This window comes from Hakea prostrata, chromosome 11 (genome assembly GCF_041222555.1).
Source record: "Hakea prostrata isolate BN-2017 chromosome 11, UWA_Hpros_2, whole genome shotgun sequence".
NCBI lineage: Eukaryota > Viridiplantae > Streptophyta > Magnoliopsida > Proteales > Proteaceae > Hakea > Hakea prostrata.
This window is the reverse complement of record NC_142610.1, coordinates 20,147,613-20,166,346: the sequence shown is the minus strand read 5'-3', so window position 1 is coordinate 20,166,346 and position 18,734 is coordinate 20,147,613. Positions and strand designations below refer to the sequence as shown.

At 37.3% G+C, this 18,734-nt stretch overlaps 3 protein-coding genes across 3 annotated transcripts; 2 read left to right on the top strand and 1 right to left on the bottom strand.

The window, feature by feature from the left end:
- Nucleotides 1–736: 736 nt before the first annotated feature.
- LOC149000715 (uncharacterized) lies at nt 737–5,621 on the bottom strand. Its single transcript, XM_089140659.1, has 4 exons — nt 5,329–5,621; nt 5,134–5,216; nt 1,312–1,367; nt 737–1,211 (listed from the first exon to the last, which is right to left on the bottom strand). Exons 1-4 carry the CDS (start codon nt 5,498–5,500, stop codon nt 1,133–1,135), a joined length of 390 nt encoding a protein of 129 aa, XP_088996785.1. The 5' UTR covers nt 5,501–5,621; the 3' UTR covers nt 737–1,132.
- A 191-nt stretch (nt 5,622–5,812) lies between these two features.
- LOC149000714 (uncharacterized) lies at nt 5,813–8,368 on the top strand. The gene is made up of 2 exons (XM_089141079.1): nt 5,813–5,904; nt 6,272–8,368. The coding sequence occupies exon 2, from the start codon at nt 6,426–6,428 to the stop codon at nt 7,224–7,226; it is 801 nt and encodes a 266-aa protein (XP_088997205.1). The 5' UTR covers nt 5,813–5,904; nt 6,272–6,425; the 3' UTR covers nt 7,227–8,368.
- A 3,129-nt stretch (nt 8,369–11,497) lies between these two features.
- On the top strand, nt 11,498–16,558 carry LOC149000713 (uncharacterized). Its single transcript, XM_089140814.1, is given in 4 exon segments — nt 11,498–11,700; nt 12,466–13,805; nt 13,807–14,076; nt 15,977–16,558. Coding segments are annotated over 2 exon segments (1,488 nt in total). The 5' UTR covers nt 11,498–11,700; nt 12,466–12,539; the 3' UTR covers nt 14,029–14,076; nt 15,977–16,558.
- The last annotated feature ends 2,176 nt before the right edge of the window (nt 16,559–18,734 follow it).

Sequence of the window (18,734 nt, the reverse complement as noted above, 5' to 3'; positions counted from 1 at the left end):
ACCCAAATAGTGATTTGTGTTTCTTCTTTATACGCAATCAGATATGAAGCTAAATTTACTAGTTAGAGGGTTTTTCTTCTTCCTCTCCTTCTTCCTATCCTCCCATGTATCTTCCAGTTTGGCCCATGGAAGCACTCCTACCCTAAAAAATGCAGATTCTGGCCTTCTGAAGCAGCAACATGGTAGGTTCATAGTTTGATGATTTTGAGAAGAGTACAGAAAAGCGTAAATTAACAATTTCTACTTGAATTTGATTCTGCAGGTTCATACATGACGGTTAGGTTAATTGAAGATCATGGGCAAAGAAGATACGAAGAACAGAAAATCAACAATTTTAATCGCGGGAAAGGAAGAGGTGGAAGAGGTGGAAGTGGTGGGATAAATCAGAGACCTACTAAAACTAACCGGGAAAAGTGATGCATCCACCACCTTGAGGTCTCCTTCAATTATGTCTGTTGGTCTGGAGCAAGTCAGCATTAGCTTACTACTAGTTGTGTTCTACTTATTCTTCTGAAACTTCTGTTTGATTAAGTACTTCTTCAATGTTCTTGAGATGCAATGTGTTTTTTTATCATCATCCGGTTTCAGTTCATGCATGCAATGGTTAACACAAAAACTCCATGTAAAGAAATGAAGGTTCAAGATAAGAGCAAAGGTGGCTAAACTTCAAAGAGAGACTGCAGGATTGCTTCTTTTAGAAGTTTGGAACAGAGATTTGGCTTTTCCCTATTCCCACTCTTGCCTATTTTAATTCCCACTACCAATCAATTCTGCACGCTAGTTTAGCCACTATTGAACCCCAGAAGCATACCCAGTGCATTGTGGGACCTGGAATATCTTTGTTTTCACAAGAAAACTGCTGCTAGATTCGAAATGATGCATTGAATAACGTTTGTTTAATGCATAAATTCGTATCAACAAATGGAACTTTCACGAATATGAACTAGTAAACATTGAAAATTCATCCATTGGTGATAAAGAAAACAAAACCTAAATCTACTAAAGAAGATAAGCTCAATGGCATCACCGTAGTTCCCACATGAGTCTACAGACTAGTAATAACTAGAGTACAAGACTTATCCCTGATTCACCCCTTCCTCTCCTCCAAAGAAAACACACCTTAGGCCGCAAACTACTGTTCCTTGTATTTCTTCTCAACTTCTTCCAATTTCTGGAGTTCCTTGTAGTATTGACACATGCGGTACACACACCTGTAAGAATCAAATAGACATGTTAAAGCATAAATGCCACATGCATAAAGAAATTACTACTTTGAGATCATCTAGTTAGCTCATTGTGTTCAACACCTACCAGTAAAGAAGGCATGCACCTGCACACAGAATAACATTCTTTTGTGACTTGTATACCTGCACCACACCACATATATCCCACAGCAATTAATGAAGGTAGCAATTTAGATCCTCAAACAAACAGGGAATAGAGATGCAGAAAGTTCATTTCACAAGATGAAGAATATTCTTTTGAGTCAATAATTAGGATGTCAACAAGTTGGGGACAGAGCGAATCCAATTAAATACATATTTGAATCTGCCAACCAATTCGAGCATTCAAATCAAAACACCAAGACATTTAAACTAGGTGATGCATGTCCACGTCTAAGTACTGTGAGGAAATGATTGTTGAGTAATTAATCAATGACTAATGGCTTATATGTTTGGCGTTTATGAAATATTCTTGGGTGAAACAGCTATTTGCTCTTCCATGTTATGTACTGAGTTTCCAATCTCTAAGCATTGAGAAGTGAGTCCTCAAGTCCAAGCATCAAAGTGAAGGTATCAACCTGCTCAAGAGACTTCTAACAAGGAAGGTGGAGCATAACTTGAAGATCAAGTCAAACCATTCGTGCAGTTCAAGCAACTCTATCCAAGACTTTAAGAGATCCAAGTTGCCTTGAATAAGTTTTTACTTTTTGATTGTATACATAGATGAATGATCCTACGCTCAAAAATCTCAAATGCGCATTAACCAAACCCCTTCCCCCCAAAAGAAAAAAAAGAAAAAAAAGAAAAGAAAGAAAGATCTCAAACGCTCAAGCTCATCTGACCACCTAAAGACCTAAATTGGAAATCCAAAGATAGGAGGTTTATAGTGTTGACCAAGTCAGTCAAAATGGCACTTATGGTTGATATTCATCGTGAATCTTTATTAATTATTTTAGACCCCTCGATAACCTTTATGGACCTTATATTGGTTCACTTGCAAGACATATGAATCAACTGGATGATGATAGGTCCAACTGATATGGATTGATGTTGATAAAGCCCAAAATAGCATTGGCAGTCAATTGAGTGGCAAACTAGTTTGATGAATGTGCAGTCCACTAGTCAGCATTAAGTTTTTCAAACTAGGTTTCATTCCTGGTTTCTCCAGCTAAGAAACCGAGATCTGGCAAGATCTTGGTGAGATGACATGTTTTTGGGCGCACTGTCTTGATAGTGGGTTTTGGTGGCCATACGGCCAAGATAAGTCCTGAAGCTTGATATCACACTATTTTAGACCTCCAAAACTCAATGGAAAACATTGGTTTTTACAATTTCAAACCCAAAATGGTATTTTTGACTTAAAACCATAAGTCCGTAGCGTACGCTGTGTATGATCTCTACCCTATACTATTCCACAATACTTATAACACATACAGTTAAAAGTAGAGGTATACAACGACTTAAATAAGCATTAGGAATTATAAATATTCAGCATATAGCATTCAACCATTACATCATATTCAAAAACAGATACAACATGGAAAAACTAACAAGTACCAAATTCTGTTATTAGTGAGCAGTTACTACCAAATTAGTGTCAGGCCAGATAACTAACCCCTCCTCCACCACTCCATAAACCAGTGGATATTGTATCACATATAATCATTTCATAGTCACCAAACAAGTTTGGATAATGTTTCTTGAAGAATTTCTTTTCCAGAATTGTTTTTTTATTTGAAAATGTTATGCAACTCTGAAGATAGATCTTAAACACTAATTCATTGAAGAAAGCAGTCCCTCCTTTACAAAGTTACACTTCTGCCCTCTTTATTGAGTAAGGAAGCACCTAGGCATCGCCTAGCATCATCTAGACACCTTATTCTTTTTCATGCTTTCTTGCTACTTTAGTTTTCTTCACCTGCTCTTTCCTCTTTTGGGGCTAAAATTTGGAATCTCAGTGCAAGTTGGTAGTCCAAGAATGGCTTAAAAGACTTGATCTCCAAGCAGAAATGCCAAACTTGGGCCATATAGGCATCAAGACAAGTCTTGGATTGAAGAAAGTGACTTCCAATCAAGCATTTCTACCCCCCCCCCCCCCAAAGGCCCCAACACACACACACACACACACACACACACACACAAAAAAAAAAAAAGAAAGAAAGAAAGAAAGAAAAAAAAGAAGAAGAAAAGAAAAGAATAAGATATTCAGTCATGCATGACCCAACAGAAATTTAGTCCTATTTATTTTAATATCTATGTGGCATATGCTTGAATGGGTTTTAGTTATAATGAGCTGAATTCTAAGTCCCATGAGGGGTCTAAGGGGGTGCAAAAGAATAAGGATTTTAATTAGTTAGGGGACCCCTCAGACATTGGTTTAGTATTTACTTAGTAGCAGGTGTTATAGTGTTCTCGTTGAACGCATTTGGTGCAATCCTAGAGTTAGAAAATCCTGTTTGGATTTGCTATGGGCTCACTATGATGGCACTCTTCTTTTTTTTTTTTTGGGGGGGGGTGTAGAAGGCTCACTATGATGGTACACAACTCAAACAATGAGCTGAATGACGGGGACCCAAATGTGAAGAATCTAGGGGGGTGCACAAGAGTTAAAACAAAGGGCGAACCAGGAACCAGGAACCGAAGGGTTCTGCACAAGCAGAGTTCGGGGGGTGATTTTCCTCGGAGTCTTACCCCAAACAATTTTTGCAAGAGGCTGTTTTGATGCCCTGGCCTCGGGGCTACGACTGTGGTCCAATCCTACCATTGTGCCAAGGCCCGTAGAGGGGTGTACGAAAATAAAGGCTCTAATTATTGGTAGGATCCATCAGATATAACTTCAATATTTACTTAATTGTGATAATTATAGGCATCTTCTGCAGCCATTTGATTTGATGCAATCCCAAGATTAGGAAAACCCTGTTTGGGTGTGCTATGGGTTCACAAGCATGCTACTCTACCCAAATAGTGAGTGGCTGGCAACTTGGTAATTTACGAAGTTCAAACTAACAAAAGAAGAATCAAAGTAGGCTTTATATACAGGTAGAAGTACATCAGCACTATAACAGTCAACAAGCAATTAAAGCACCAAAAGATCTGTCATAAAGAAACTTAGGTCATCGAGGTCATACAAAGAGCCCACAATATGTTAGATGCATATAAAGCAAGATTGTATCATGTTTATCCGATGAGAAGAATCAGGGGAAATCAAACACATTATCCTTCAAGCTTCTATTAGAGGTTAGGTTATAACCCATTTTAATGTATTTGATTCATTTTCAACCAAATCATATTTCTTGTTGGCAAACTAACAACAATAGGATGGTAAGATTTTCTCCCCAACTCCCTAAGAAGTAACTGGAGCTATTTGCAGGAGCTAGACCAAGCACTTAACAGTGAGAATATTGCAATTCCTTGTTTGAAATTTCAAATTATTCTCATAGGAGTTAAACCTAATATTATAAAAGAAACACACGGCCAAAAATTCATCAACTTCCAGTATTTTCTATTGAGGGGTTCGTAAGTAGTCATGGATAAAGAATGTAAATAAACTAGAGAAAGAAGGAAGGTCAGAAACTGATCTTGACCTTACAAATTAGTCTTTCCCTCTTCTATTTGGACACAAGTAGGAATTCTGGATGGAAAGATTACAGAGCCTCAGTAAGGCTACAACTTCACCCCCAATAAGGAGCTGGTACGTTATATTGCAAAAACAAATTAAGCTGGACATATAGACAACAGCCCTAATCGTAAATTGGTTTGAAATGTGAGATGGAAGACGAAATACATAAAGATATATTCTACTATGGCTTCTACATCAAACTTAAGCTATGGAATTCCCCTCAGTGAATCAACAATATCTGACATAGCATTTCAGATCAAATACCATGAACAAACAATAAAATTGACTTACAGCTTTTTCGTATCGGTCCCTCTCAGCGGCAGTACAGACATCAGAAGTGCACATCAAACGGTGTTCACTCTTCCAGTAGATATCTGCAAGGCATCAAACCCAAAAACGAAATCAATTAAGAGTTCAAACTCAACTAATTCTCGATTTCCCAACCCTAATTAGGAAATAAAACCGATAGAGGAGTAACTAACAAACCTAAGAGCTGGAAGGCGGCGAAAGGAACGATGCCTACAGCTGGTTGAAGGATTAACGATATAAGAGAGACGATTCGAGATTTCACCATTTTGGGCACCGGAACGGTGAGCAGAAGTGCCACCGCTGCCTCGGCTGCCACCACATACGTCAAAATTAGCCATTGTAAAGCCATTCTCTCTCTCTCTCTCTCTCTCTCGCTCCGCTGTGATGGGATTTCAAAGTTTCTTCTGTGTGTGTGTTGGGTTTAGTAGCTTTTCCTGTTTCCGCGCTTTCTCGATCTTATTGTGATGCTCGCCGCTTGTGATCGTTGCTTAAGAACGAAGAATAGGTGATTGTCGATAATTCCAAGAGCCAACTCCGGTTGAACCAAGTGTTTTTGGTTTTTTTGGGTTTGATTTACTCTTCCTTTGGTATGATTTATATTTATATTCTTTATTTATTATCTATTTTTGAGAAATTATTTCTGACAATATATTATGAAGGAATATGCGAACTACGGATTTTTGAGCCACAGCCCACAGGGCAGCGTTTGATTTTCTAGTTTTGCTTTTGCTGAAACTGCATTGATACGTGCAGGTATGTCTTCCGAAGATCAATTATTTTCGCGTTATTTGTTCTTAATTTTCTTTTTCGAAAATCTGAAACGCTAATTTGATGAAGCTTTCAACTGTGGATCTAGGGTTTTCTGTTTCATCTTGGAAAGTTGCCGTTTTCGTTATGATTTGGTGTTTCCAAGATCGATTCCTGTAGACCTATGCTTTACTGACTACCCGTAGCTTATAATGATCTATTCGGATTTAGAATATCTCGTTTCAAATTGTTGTTGAGAACGGTGGGAGGGTTTCTGATTGAAAATTGCGATACTTTTGGTTTTCCTCTAGGTTTTCTTGTGTATTTCTTGTTTGCTTTTGGATTTTGCCTGAATTTGGGTATTTTTTGGCAGAAACTTGCTTGTTGATGTGGGAGTTCACAAATCAAATTTGATTCCGAGAGCTTGTAAGGGAATAGGAAGAATTTGATCTTGATTTAGTCAGCTAATTTTCGTATTCTACGGGGAATCTGTCTGCTTCATTTGTTGATTTGTGTTTTGTGACAATATGTCGAGTAAGAAAGAAGAAAAAGCTCAGGCTGCTGCTGAGAAAATCAAAGCTGCTGCTTTGACAGCGGCAAAGGGTTTGAGCCGTGCTCAGGCCGAAAGGGCTGCTGCAGCTGCAGCTCGAAATGTAAATGCTTATGGCCAGAAGGAAGAAGGGCCAAGCCGATGGCAGGAGAGGAAAGAAGCGAAGAGACAAATGTACCTGATGAGTACTGAAAAAGCAGTCAAGTTAGGTGAGAGGAAAGACCTTAAGTCCTCCATGTCAGCCGTTGGTGGAACTTCTTCACAATGTCAGAAATGTTTTCAAACTGGCCATTGGACATATGAATGCAAGAATGAACGGGTTTACATTTCAAGACCATCTCGGACACAGCAGCTTAAAAACCCCAAGTTGAAAATGAAGCTCTCTGTCTCTTATGAATTGGATAACCCAGATATTCAGAAGCTGGAGAAAGATATCAAGAAGGTGAAGAAAGACGAAAAGAGTCGTAAGAAAAGCAAGAGAAAGCACTACTCCGATTCTGATTGCAGGAGTGAGAGTAGTGAGGCTTCTGTTTTTGAGTCTGATAGTGGATCATCGTCGGTAACGGGTTCAGATTATTCTTCAGGCGAGAGTAGTTCGAGTTACAGTTCCTCATCAGATTCAGAAGAAGAGCGAAGGAGAAGGAAGAAAAAACAGAGGCGTAGGCACCGAAAGTCCAGCTCATCTTCAGATTACTCGGATTCTGATTCAGCTTCAGACTCGGATTCTGACAAAAAGAGCAGCAGGAAGAAGAGTAGAAGACACAGTAGAAAGCATTAGAGAGGAAGCAAATGCTTAAAGGAGAGAACATGATTTGGTTTGCTTGCTTTCAGTAGTTCCAATTTATACCTATGGACATCCGAATCTCTGTTAGTTTGTGGTACTTATGCATATGGGGCTGCTGGAGGAAGACTGTTAGATGCTCCTGTGACAATCCCTTGTCGACGTAACAATTAAGAGCTATGTTTTTCTTCTTAGATTCATATTAGTGTTTGTTATGAATGACTCTGGCAATGCCAGTACGGCTTCTTGAACGGTATTCAAATTTGATGTGGTTGTTTCATGTCAAGATTTTGATAGGTTTTATACTATCTTCGTATGTGCAAGTTGTTTTTGTTTTCTTTTCTGGGAACCTTCTGTTAGGGGTTTGAGAATAGAGTAGAGGAGCATTATGATTGGTACTATTTTTGTTACCTTAACAGGGGGTTTGTATATCAGGTTTTATTTGGCTGCAACTAAATTGGCCAAGACTCAAATTTAAACTGGAGATCTGGTGTCAGTCTAGGGTTTTAAGCTTTGCAGGTAATCAGTCAGTTCAATTGTGTTTTATGCTCCATCATTGTTTTGTTTTACTAATTATGAAATATTGTATTAATTTATCAATCTTGAATGTTGCTTATTTGAAGGCCTGATTGCAGCTTGATTGCTGAAGTTTGTCTATTGGATTAACCTGTTAAATAGATTGCATTGATTCCACTTTACAGTTTGTCATATGTCGGTTCCAGTTGGGTTGATTTGATAATACTGAATCCAAATCTAGCCTTTCTATTAATCTAGTGATTCCATGCTAACGAGGACCTAGGGTCATTTGAGTGGCTTGTTGGACAAATTTGTAATGAAATTAACTCTTCTAATAGTCTCATTTGGTTATCTCTGCTTGAGAATTAATATGAGATGCTTTGCCTAATTCAGTAATCCCTAACTTGCCGGATTGCTGTTCGCAGGCACTGTTTTAGTATGCATAGGGACTATACAGGGACTTGTGTGGGATTCCCATTGCCTTGCTTGTTTGGTAATTGATGGTGTGTCAATTAATGCTTAAACTTCTGGATTAGATTGTTAAGACTGGAATATAGGCTTTCTGGCTGCATTTTAAAATAGTGGCTGATTTTGATGGTTCTATTACTACCTTTTTGTATATGTTTTGGATTACTGTGGCTTGAGTCTCTCAGGTTTATAATCTTGGCTCATTTCCCCTGAAAATGTGATTCTTCCCCTCCCGTACCTCTCGTCTCGTTCTCTCTCCCTTGAATGCGCACCAATCCTTTGTCTTTTTGATTACTGTGGCTTGAGTCTTTCGGTTTATAATCTTTGTTCTGAAACTGGACTTCCCCTCCCATACCCCTCCCCCTGTCTACTGGTTTTTTTTTTTTCTTTTTCTAAGGCGGCTTTCGTTTTTCTATTTCTTCAGCAAAAGGGACTCTAGGACATGCATCCAATATATGATATTTATCTTTGTAACACTTAGATGCTATGAAGCTCTTAAATGGATCATTGGGAAGTTCAAAAAGTTGCCACAACTGTTGTGTTTCTCCCGTCTTCACCCCAGTCACCTTTGGTGTTTGAGTCTAATTCGCATCATGGCAGGTTTCTTCGAGTGTGGATCATCTCCCCCGATGGCAGGTTTCTTCAAGTATGGATCATTCTCCCCTGACTGCTCTTACAAACACAAATTATGTGGGACCCACAAGTAAAAATTAATAAAACATTAAAAAAAAACCATCACCTAATCTTGTGGGTTCCCCTGTAATTCGTGGTCAACAGCCTTTCGAGGAGCACATATTTTGGGGGAGATGATTGGACTTGGTTTCTTTGGCATTATTGAGAAATCTCATCTGCTGGTGTGGGATTGTGTAGGCCACCCAGACTTATTGCAGCTTGAAAGCGTATTTGCAGTCATCAAAGCTCCCTCTGATTGTGGCAGCTGGTGGCAAGGGTAGTCCTTGTATGAATAAGTTGACCACCTTAGTGAGTTATCAAGGGTGAAACCATCATAGGCTGGTTTGGACTGGTAGAGGATACCTCTTGGAATTGAACTCCTTTCCAATTGACTTAAATGTTTTTCTTTCAAACTACTTCAGATTGATCAAGCTCGTTTTGGTCAATCTTCGTCCACCAATTTGAGAACCTAGAACCTATCAAGTATATTCACAAGTTTCTGGCAACTCCTTGTGAAAAGGTTGCAATGAGCAAGCCATAAACTTCCAAATTTCCTTTTAATGGAAAAGAAAAGAAAATATTAACCCATGACTTTATACAAATGGTTTATAAATTACAATGAGAAAAAAAAAGAAAATTCAACGTTTGAGATCAGATCTAACAAAATCAATAGTTGAAAAACCAAAAATTTCTTAGTGAATAGGTTGTGGGTTTGGTCTTTATTGGTGGTATATATAATATTCTCATCTTCTATATTTAAAAGAATGCTTTTCATACTAAAAAAATGAACCTATTATACATTTTCACGACCTTCAAAATGTTTTGCCTGTCAAATATTATAAATATTATTTATTTTGTTTTTCTAAATAAGGAGCTGGATTAATATAGTAGAAATGATGATAATAATGTTTGCATTCCCCTATTGAAAAGTCAATTTGGCATTTCATTTTTATGACCAATTTGCCCTTATTTTATTTTTGGCAAATTCACCCCGGGTTTAGCATTTAGCAAAAGCCTCACCCCCGCAGCAGGATAGGAAATTATTTTGTTTCTAAGTATAGGGAGGCTTGTTTCATCTATACTACGGCATTTCCCGGGCAATTGGTCATGGAATGATAATTTGTCCTTAAATTGGTTTTTATAGCGGGTATGCAAAGTATCTTTTTTGGACTAAATGCATAAACCAAACCTCAGGGGTCCATATGAAAATTACCCTAATAATAAATTACATTTTGGGATACACCTCTCCAATGGCATCTTCTCGCACAAGGTTGAGAAGTGCCTAAGAAGGGCAGAGGCCACCTACAACCCAGTTCAACTTCTCCCATGGTGTCATAGAAAAAACAAAGGGTGACTTAGGCCCAAAAATTAGCCTGAAATGTGTAGTTGATGGACAACATATGAATATTCTTGTATTACACCTTGTTGGTCTTGAGAACCAATGTTCAAATGCTGGGTGCTAAGGTAATCAAATAACCCAACCAAAAGTCTTGATGATTTGTGGTTTAAAATCTTCTTTAGTTTTCAACATGTAAATTTTTTAATTAATCGATATAATTTTTTTTGGAATTTAAATTTGAAGTTCATCCAAACCACCTTATCCACACCTTAACTATACTTTTAGAGGAGTTTTATATCATTAATATATCAATATTTCATCCTCAATTTATAATTCCATATTTTTCTTAAATCCATGTCATTTTTGGAGGATTTGGAATCTCAATGTTAATCCTGATTAGTTTTTCTTTTTGCCATTGTAGGCCAATTGTTGATACGGAATTTTGCTCATCCTTCCTTGTCACGAACCTACAAAATACGTGCTTGACCTTGGGTGGTCAAGGTACGTCTCCGACGAGCAAGTCACAATACCAATTATATAATCTCAACTACTTAATAGAGAATTTAAGTAATTGATCACACAAAATATGAATGCTTATTTCCTTATGTTTACCTGAGGTGTTTATATAGTATAAGATGATAGAGTTAGATTCGGAATATGATTCTAAGATGAGTTGTTCTAGGAAAGTAACTCTACGAAGAGTTCTTTACCTAGTTTAATTTCTTCTGTAGTTGATAGATGATAGGTGTTTACCTTAGTTAGGTTTCTTGAACATGTTAGTCAAATACTCTTGACGTTATGGTTGGTCCTACCATGAACCTCCTGGTCAAATCATATTGGGCAACAATCCTGGTCGGATCGTGCAATCATGAGTTTAGATCGGTATGTACTAAATGACTCATTTTATCCTTAACACCATTCATGGTGACTCGGAGCCCACAAACATGGGGAGGAGGGAAAGAAAAGGTGTGATATGGATAGATGATCGAACCTATGACCTTCTTGGATTTTATGCCTTCACAAGAAGGTTGCCGCTCGCACTTGACAGTATCCTTAGAGTTAGGCTTACCACCGCATCTTTATAAATTATAATTAATTAATATAGGCTTGCCCCGAGGAGATTCAAACCATGACTTCTTATGCGAGCTGATGTAATTTTTTTGGGGGGTAAACATCCGATGTAAATTAATTAATTTTCTAGGGGCATCTTAGTAACTTTCATAGAAGACCCTTTATGTTTCTAGGTCAATCTAGAGCTCACAATCATCTTCGATTTCTTCCGTTCTCGATATTTCTTTGTTATATTCCCTCCTTTTTCGATTGTAAATTTGCAGAAGACAAGCAGAGAACGTTCTGTTTTTCGATTCCTAGCCCCCTGCCCTCTCCTCCTCCTCCTTTTCCTTCTCCGTTCTCGATTAATTGCAGCGGCGGTCGGCTTTGACGGCACTTTCAGCGCTGTCAGGAAGTCTCTTCTCTGTAAGTCCCTCCGCTTCTCTGGGTATGCCGTGTTTTTTTTTTTTTTTTTAAATGCATTTGTTCACTTTCCTACCTTGGTGAGCTGATTCTGAGTTTTGAATATGTTTTGCAATGATGGGTCTATTTCACTTCTCTGATTTGACTATAATACTGATATGATTCTCTGTTCAGCTTCTCTGTTGAATTCTACATTTATTTTTTCAAGAAAAACTCAGATTGGTATGAAGATGTTAACCTGATGGGTTTTGTTGGTTGGCATTGGAAAACCCTGCATTTAAATAGACGATCAAATTGGCCACTATGGACTTTGGGGTTATTTATTGGGTTAATATAAATGTCTCAAAGACGTAACTGTATCTGAGAAGTTTATTAGAGTCGTGTTCAGAGATTTATATATCTTGGCAGACTTGGGATGTGACGACATCACAGTGAGAGGCTGAGAGATTTTGTAAAAACATCGTATGCTTGCAATTGAGATTTCTATCCTGTTGGATGAACTTGTGAGGCTTCCTTGTGGTAAACACATTGCCTACATTCTATTATTGTTTTGTTGTTTAATAAATACATGCTATAATTATTGTGTTATATGGTTATTTCAGTTGCATGTTTTCCTATGTTTTCTGTTGCATTGGAAATATATGGCTGTATTAAACACTTATTGTATCATTGACATGGTTTATAGTGCTGGATTTTTGGAAAGTAATATTGCTGAATTTGTACCCATTTTGTTGTCATTCCTGAACTTATTATGAGAAGTCTTTGTAGGTTTTCTGGAACTACCATCGTCTTAATTTCTGGTTTCATTGAGGAAAGAACAGGAGAAATAAAGAAACAGAAGAATGTCATCTGGAGGTCCAATTGTTGATGTAGGATCTGCTGTTGAAGCAGTTTCTGAGGATAATGATGCTATACCTCTTCATGAGATTGAGAGCCTGTGCATGCGGTGTGGGGAGAATGGAACAACCAGACTTCTATTGACTCGCATCCCTTATTTTAGGGAGGTTGTGCTTATGGCCTTTGAATGTCCTCATTGTGCTGAACGGAACAATGAAGTGCAGTTTGCTGGTCAGCTCCAACCTCGTGGATGTTTGTACCGTTTGGAGGTTCCATCTGGTGATCAGAAAATGCTGAATCGCCAAGTGATAAAATCTGATTCTGCCACCATTAAGATACCAGAATTGGATTTTGAGATTCCTCCTGAAGCTCAACGTGGGAAGTTATCAACAATAGAAGGGATACTACTGCGGGCTGTGGATGAACTGCAGGCTCTGCAAGAAGAGCGCAAGAAAGTGGTTCCTGAGACTGCTGAAGCTTTGGACCAGTTCTTGACGAAATTGAAATCATGTGCAACAGGAGATATGCCATTCACACTCATTCTTGATGATCCTGCTGGCAACAGCTTCATTGAGAACCCGTGTGCTCCATCTTTAGATCCAGCATTGACTATTAAGTTCTATGAGCGGACTCCTCAACAGCAGGAAGCACTGGGATTTCTTGTGGATTCATCACAGTCAGGAGAACATGAAACACAAAGAGCTGTTGGAGCATCAGCTGAGCGAAGAGGAGGTATTTCTGAAGAAAGTAAAGGCGTGCCTCATGGATCTGTTGGAGCTGTTGCTGGTCATCGAGCAATTGCTCAGGGTAATAGTGCTGAAGTTGCTGCAGCCTTGTTTAGGTACTCTGCTCCAGAAGAGGTGATGACTTTTCCATCGACTTGTGGAGCTTGTGGTGTTGGATGTGAGACTCGAATGTATGTTACCAGAATCCCATATTTTCAAGAGGTTATTGTCATGGCATCTACATGTGATGCTTGTGGTTATCGCAGTTCTGAGTTGAAACCTGGTGGTCCCATTCCTGAGAAGGGCAAGAGAATAACAGTTCGTGTACAGACTGTTGAGGATCTAAGTCGAGATGTAATAAAGTCAGATACTGCGAGTGTGAAAATTCCAGAAATTGACTTGGAATTGGCTAGTGGCACTTTAGGTGGACTTGTTACAACTGTCGAAGGCTTGATTACTAAAATTAGTGAAAGTCTTGAGAGAGTACATGGGTTCACCTTCGGAGATAGTCTTGATGATCAGAGAAAAACCAAATGGTTGGATTTCAGGGAAAGAATTGATCAAACTTTTGAGTTTGGAGAAACCAATGACTTTAATCATTGATGATGCATTGGCGAACTCCTTTGTTTCCCCCATCACTGATGCCCTAGAAGACGACCATCAGCTTACATTTGAAGAATATGTGAGGTCATGGGAGCAGAATGAGGAGCTGGGTCTTAATGACATCGATACCTCTTCTGCTGATGTTGACAACTCAATGATGAATTGAGTACTTCTATAGGCTATTAAGTCAGCCCTATGAGTTCTTATTATTTAGGTATTTCCTTTGTCTCCTTTGCCCTCTTTTTTCTTCTTGTTGTTTCCTTTCCTTGAGGTGGCATCTTAAAAAAATTTAATTGCTTTCTAATTTAAAATTTTACTTTTCTGAAGGATTAAGTTTAAGTAAATCATCTTGAATGAATTTTTTTTTTATTTTTTATTTTATTTTAAAAATTAAATCTTCCTTCTGCCTGCAAAGAGTTTTTGCTGAACAACTGACCCATGTACAACAAGAAAGCTAGTAAGAAACCACTTACTGCCTGAGTGTAAAACCCTGACTCTTTTTTATCCATAAAAGGATTGTCATTTCATTAAACTATGTTCTTCAATTTCCACAATTCATGTAGTAGTCCAGGGAGCTAACCAATATGAATAAGTCCAGTTTTAGTGTTCCTCTTCTCAAATCCATTTGGATTCTCTGTATTGAATCCATCTCATTATTGTATTTCTTGAAATCCGAAACTATTACTATTTTGTGCGCCAGATGATACATAAAAAGGCATGCCCTGTGCAGGAGGCTTCTGCTGCTATAGGGTCTGTGGAGGGATTATAATATACACACCCTTAGCCCTGCTTTTATGGATAGCTGTTTTCAGACTCGAATCCATGACCATTTGGTTATGATAGAGCAACCTTCACAATTGCATCCAAGCCGTGTTTAATTCATCTTATTCATTTGGTTGAGAATGTTTTTATGTTTTTGATGGATTGGCAGCAAGCAGATCCGAATTCTTGACATTGTAATTAGGAGCTGTTGATCTTTGCCAATTGAACCAACCCTTAGGTTGTTGTTGGACCTCCTTATAAGCTCTGTTTCAGCCTCTTATTCGAACTTTGAGATTCAGACCAGAAAGACTGCAGCCCAAGTTTCATCCTTTGCTAGCCACATGATAGGATGTGCCTTTACATTACAGCAACTTGGTCTTTAATTTGCTGTGAATTTACTTTCTTATTTATACCTCAATGAAAAATGATGTTTCTTGATAAGTTGTCATATTCTTGCGAAATTTATAATCAACTTTTGGATTCTCCTAGGGTGCATTTGTTTTTATAAAATATCAATACATCACAAGGATCGATGAAGGAGAAAAATGTTTTACTGAAATGAATTCCAGAAGTTGGATAATGGTTTCCAGTTCTATAATCAGGATGTTGTTTTCCCATGTAGTGTTGGTGGGATTGACCATAGATTCTTTCTTTTTATCCAGTCATCGAAAGTTTGCTTTGCTTGTCCAACCAAAAAATTGGCAGATGGTAGACAACTGTAGTATAAAATCTATAGATATCTGTTTTTCTTGTGTTATGTTGCACTTTCAAAGAAATTAGCTTTAGTCTACTATTTCAATTCATATGCTTCTCCTATAGCATATGTAATGTTGGTTTAGTTTTCTCCTATATCCTAGTTAAATGGGATTTGACTCTTCTATTCTATATTTGGAGTTTTACATAAATCAGGAGTTATGGTGTCCTTTTACTTCCATTAAGACATGTATGAAAATCTCTGCTTGTGTTGATCTTTGTGACCACCTAATATTAATCCTGATAACCATTAGATCAGCTGCACATTCCATAAAACTAACACAAAAAAGTTTCTTACTTGATAGGTGCAAGAGGTAATTTGTAGTGAATTTTAAGATATGAATCCAGGTCCTTCCAAGTTCCAATGACATTTAACCACTAGAATCGATATGAGCTTATTCTGATGACATATAACCATTAGAGTCGATCTTTCACTGTCCATTAGATATGATCCCTACATCCCAGAGGTGGTCCTTGCATTCTCTGTGGACCCTGAGTAGTTGGTTCTATCCTATTGCTTTGATGGTTTTACTAATCTGTCTTGCTAAATTTTCTTCAGCTTTGTCTTTTAAACCTGACGGATTTCCATATTTTCTCAGGTGTCCAAGGACAAGATTGGATCCAGTTACCAGAGCTCCGGTTACAGGTTTTTGGGTTCGTCGGAAGCTTCTCGGACCGGGGAATGGTCCAAATCATAAAGGGCCGGACGGGCTGCTTAACCATTAACTTTAGTGCTCTTTTATTGTGCCTCTTCTGGTTGTAGATCATACTCAACGATGAGGTTTGAGTTTGTTATGATTCAAAAACTCGTTTGCAGTGGAAACATGCTTTGAGTTTTTACTACATTTGTCAAATTCAACAACCCTTTCCATTTATCAATTTAGACTTCTTACCCAAGTATATCTTTGCACGGAACAATTTCTCTATAATATAGTAGTTCTAAATTCATCGAGTGTAGTCTAGTGGGGATTATTGGAAGTGTGCTATGACAAATTTACTTGAAAAGAAGCGAGAATTCAACTGGGTTTTTGGGTCTGAAGAATAGACTGTCAATCTAACTTTGGAAAGCTGATTAATATTGACCTTGAGTTTAAATACCCATCTACAAAAGCTAGAGGTAGCTTACATGGCATCTAAGACACATAAGAGGTTATCTACTGTACTGGATAATATATAAGTATGGAAGAAAATTCGATCGAAATTGTCGAAATTTTGGTTGAATTGTCTGCATTTTTTTAAACACACAATAAAATTCTAATTATTTTGAAAAAATGTCAAATTTCGATTGACATTTTGATCATATCGGAGATTTTGATCGAAATTTTAACGATTTCAACATTCTAACTTGCTTTTCCTTAGTTTTTGTTGATTTTTATCCTATTTTTACTTAATTTCCATGACTTCTTTACTTTCAAACATTTCTTTTGTTCATTTTTTGCCTCAAAATACTTCCTAAGCCACAAGAGCTACAAAGGAAATTCCGGCAACAATAGAATGTGAAGCATGAGCCATACCCAATAATTCCAAATGTCTTTTTTTATATTTTTTTAATTTTTATTTTGTTCATGTCTTATATGATCTTGTATTACTTTGAAATTAATATATGTTTAGCTTAAGATTATAAATTTATGATTGCATTTTGTTAAACTTATCTTTTTATTATTTGCTACCATTTTTTTATTTTAATAATTATTTTCTAAAATTATCTCTTTTTACTTTATGTATATATGATACATAGATTTCAACTTATATGTTAGACACCATTTCTTTATCTAGTCGGTCATTTTATTTTGTTGACTTGTTGTATATGTAATAATTCTTTCAAACAATTCATGTAAGCTGATGATTCTATGCTTGTATGCAATACAATTGGCACTTGTCGGAACCAGTCATTTGTTAGTATACTTGAATGATAAATTTTCAATGGTTTTTTGTGCAAAATACTGGTTCCATTGAGTTTATTATGCTTGAAATAAGGAATATGCATGATTACCACCACAAAAAAAAAAAAAAAAAAAAAAAAGAGGGAGTATGCAAGAATTCAAATCATTTTGACTCCATATTAGTCCAAAATTGAAGTTCCAATTTTCAGAAGAAAATGTCCAATTTCGATCGAAACATTGAAATTTTAGCCTTTTGCAAGGTCGAGATTCCTGTTTCGGCTTCTTTCTATATAAGCAGTTTCTAAATCTTCCTCTGCAATTCTGGCATCAGCAGGTGGAAGAAGTGAAAAAGATGTTACCAAGAAAGTTAAAAAAGAGAGAGAACAAGCTTCTTAGCTGCGTAACCAACAAGTAAAGTTGGTATAAATTAGTCATAGGCCTCCTGAGCTTCTCACCTACTTTGTCACGGCTCTGGGTTTTATTGAGAATTCATTTTGCAGTTCAGTTATGGGGTTTGTAAATCCACACTTTTACAGTATCACTTTGATGGTTTTACTGATCTGTCTTGGTGCTTCATCAGCTCGACTTGTTAGTGGTGAATACCTCACTGGTTTCAGCAGCAGAACAGATACAAATTTTGTTGAAGAGGAGTTTATCAGAGCTTCAGTAACAGAGTTTTTGGTTCATCGGAAGCTTCTTGGTGGTGGGAAACCTCCAGTTGGTACAGGACCAAGGGGAAAAGTCCCACGGCCACCACCTAGCTAGGCGTTAGTTGTAATCGAAGTCCCTTCTGGTAGTAATTAAATCCTATGTAATCTTAAGATCTGAGATCAAAATTTCTGCTGTTCCATCATATGCTTCCTTGGGTGCTTGAAATTAGTATTTTCTTTTGTTTGTATTCTTAAAATTAAAGGGTTCTTTTATATGCAATTCTGGCTGTAAATCCACTATGTATTTTATAGCAGGGCTTCTTTAGATAGCTTCTCACTCACCTATAACAGCTTTGAATGTTCCCTGAAATCATTCTTCGCGAGAGAATTCCCTGAAATCTTCTCTCCCTTCTCTTATTAGTGTAGTCTAATGGTTCTTCTAACGCCAAGGTCGGTGGGGGTGGGAAATTTTGATTCTGTTGTACAATTTTCCATCAAGCCTTGTGTGAATGTGGAGCGATGGAAGCACGGGCAGATTGAGTAGGGAGGATTTTTTTTTTTGGTAAACTGGTGGGAAGGATCTAGACCATATAAATTAATGATATACATATTTCTATCAAGATAATTAAAATTTAGGATAATTACTATTGGCCCCCTGTACTTTGATTTTATTATTACTGTATTTTTTGTATTTTTCAAAATTACTAATCCAACCTTCAAATTTGTTTATAATTACTATTGCCCTCTATCATTAAGTTCCGTTAGTTAACTAATGATATAGCATTTTTATATTTTTTCAAAAACTCCAAAAACTCCTTATACTT

Coding starts and splice junctions, on each gene's coding strand:
- LOC149000714 (XM_089141079.1), top strand. CDS start 6,426: ATGTCGAGTAAGAAAGAAGAAAAAGCTCAGGCTGCTGCTGAGAAAATC.
- LOC149000715 (XM_089140659.1), bottom strand. CDS start 5,500: ATGGCTTTACAATGGCTAATTTTGACGTATGTGGTGGCAGCCGAGGCA. Junction 5,217..5,328: donor CGCCGCCTTCCAGCTCTTAG/GTTTGTTAGTTA, acceptor GATGCCTTGCAG/ATATCTACTGGAAGAGTGAA. Junction 1,368..5,133: donor GGGACCGATACGAAAAAGCT/GTAAGTCAATTT, acceptor GGTGTGGTGCAG/GTATACAAGTCACAAAAGAA.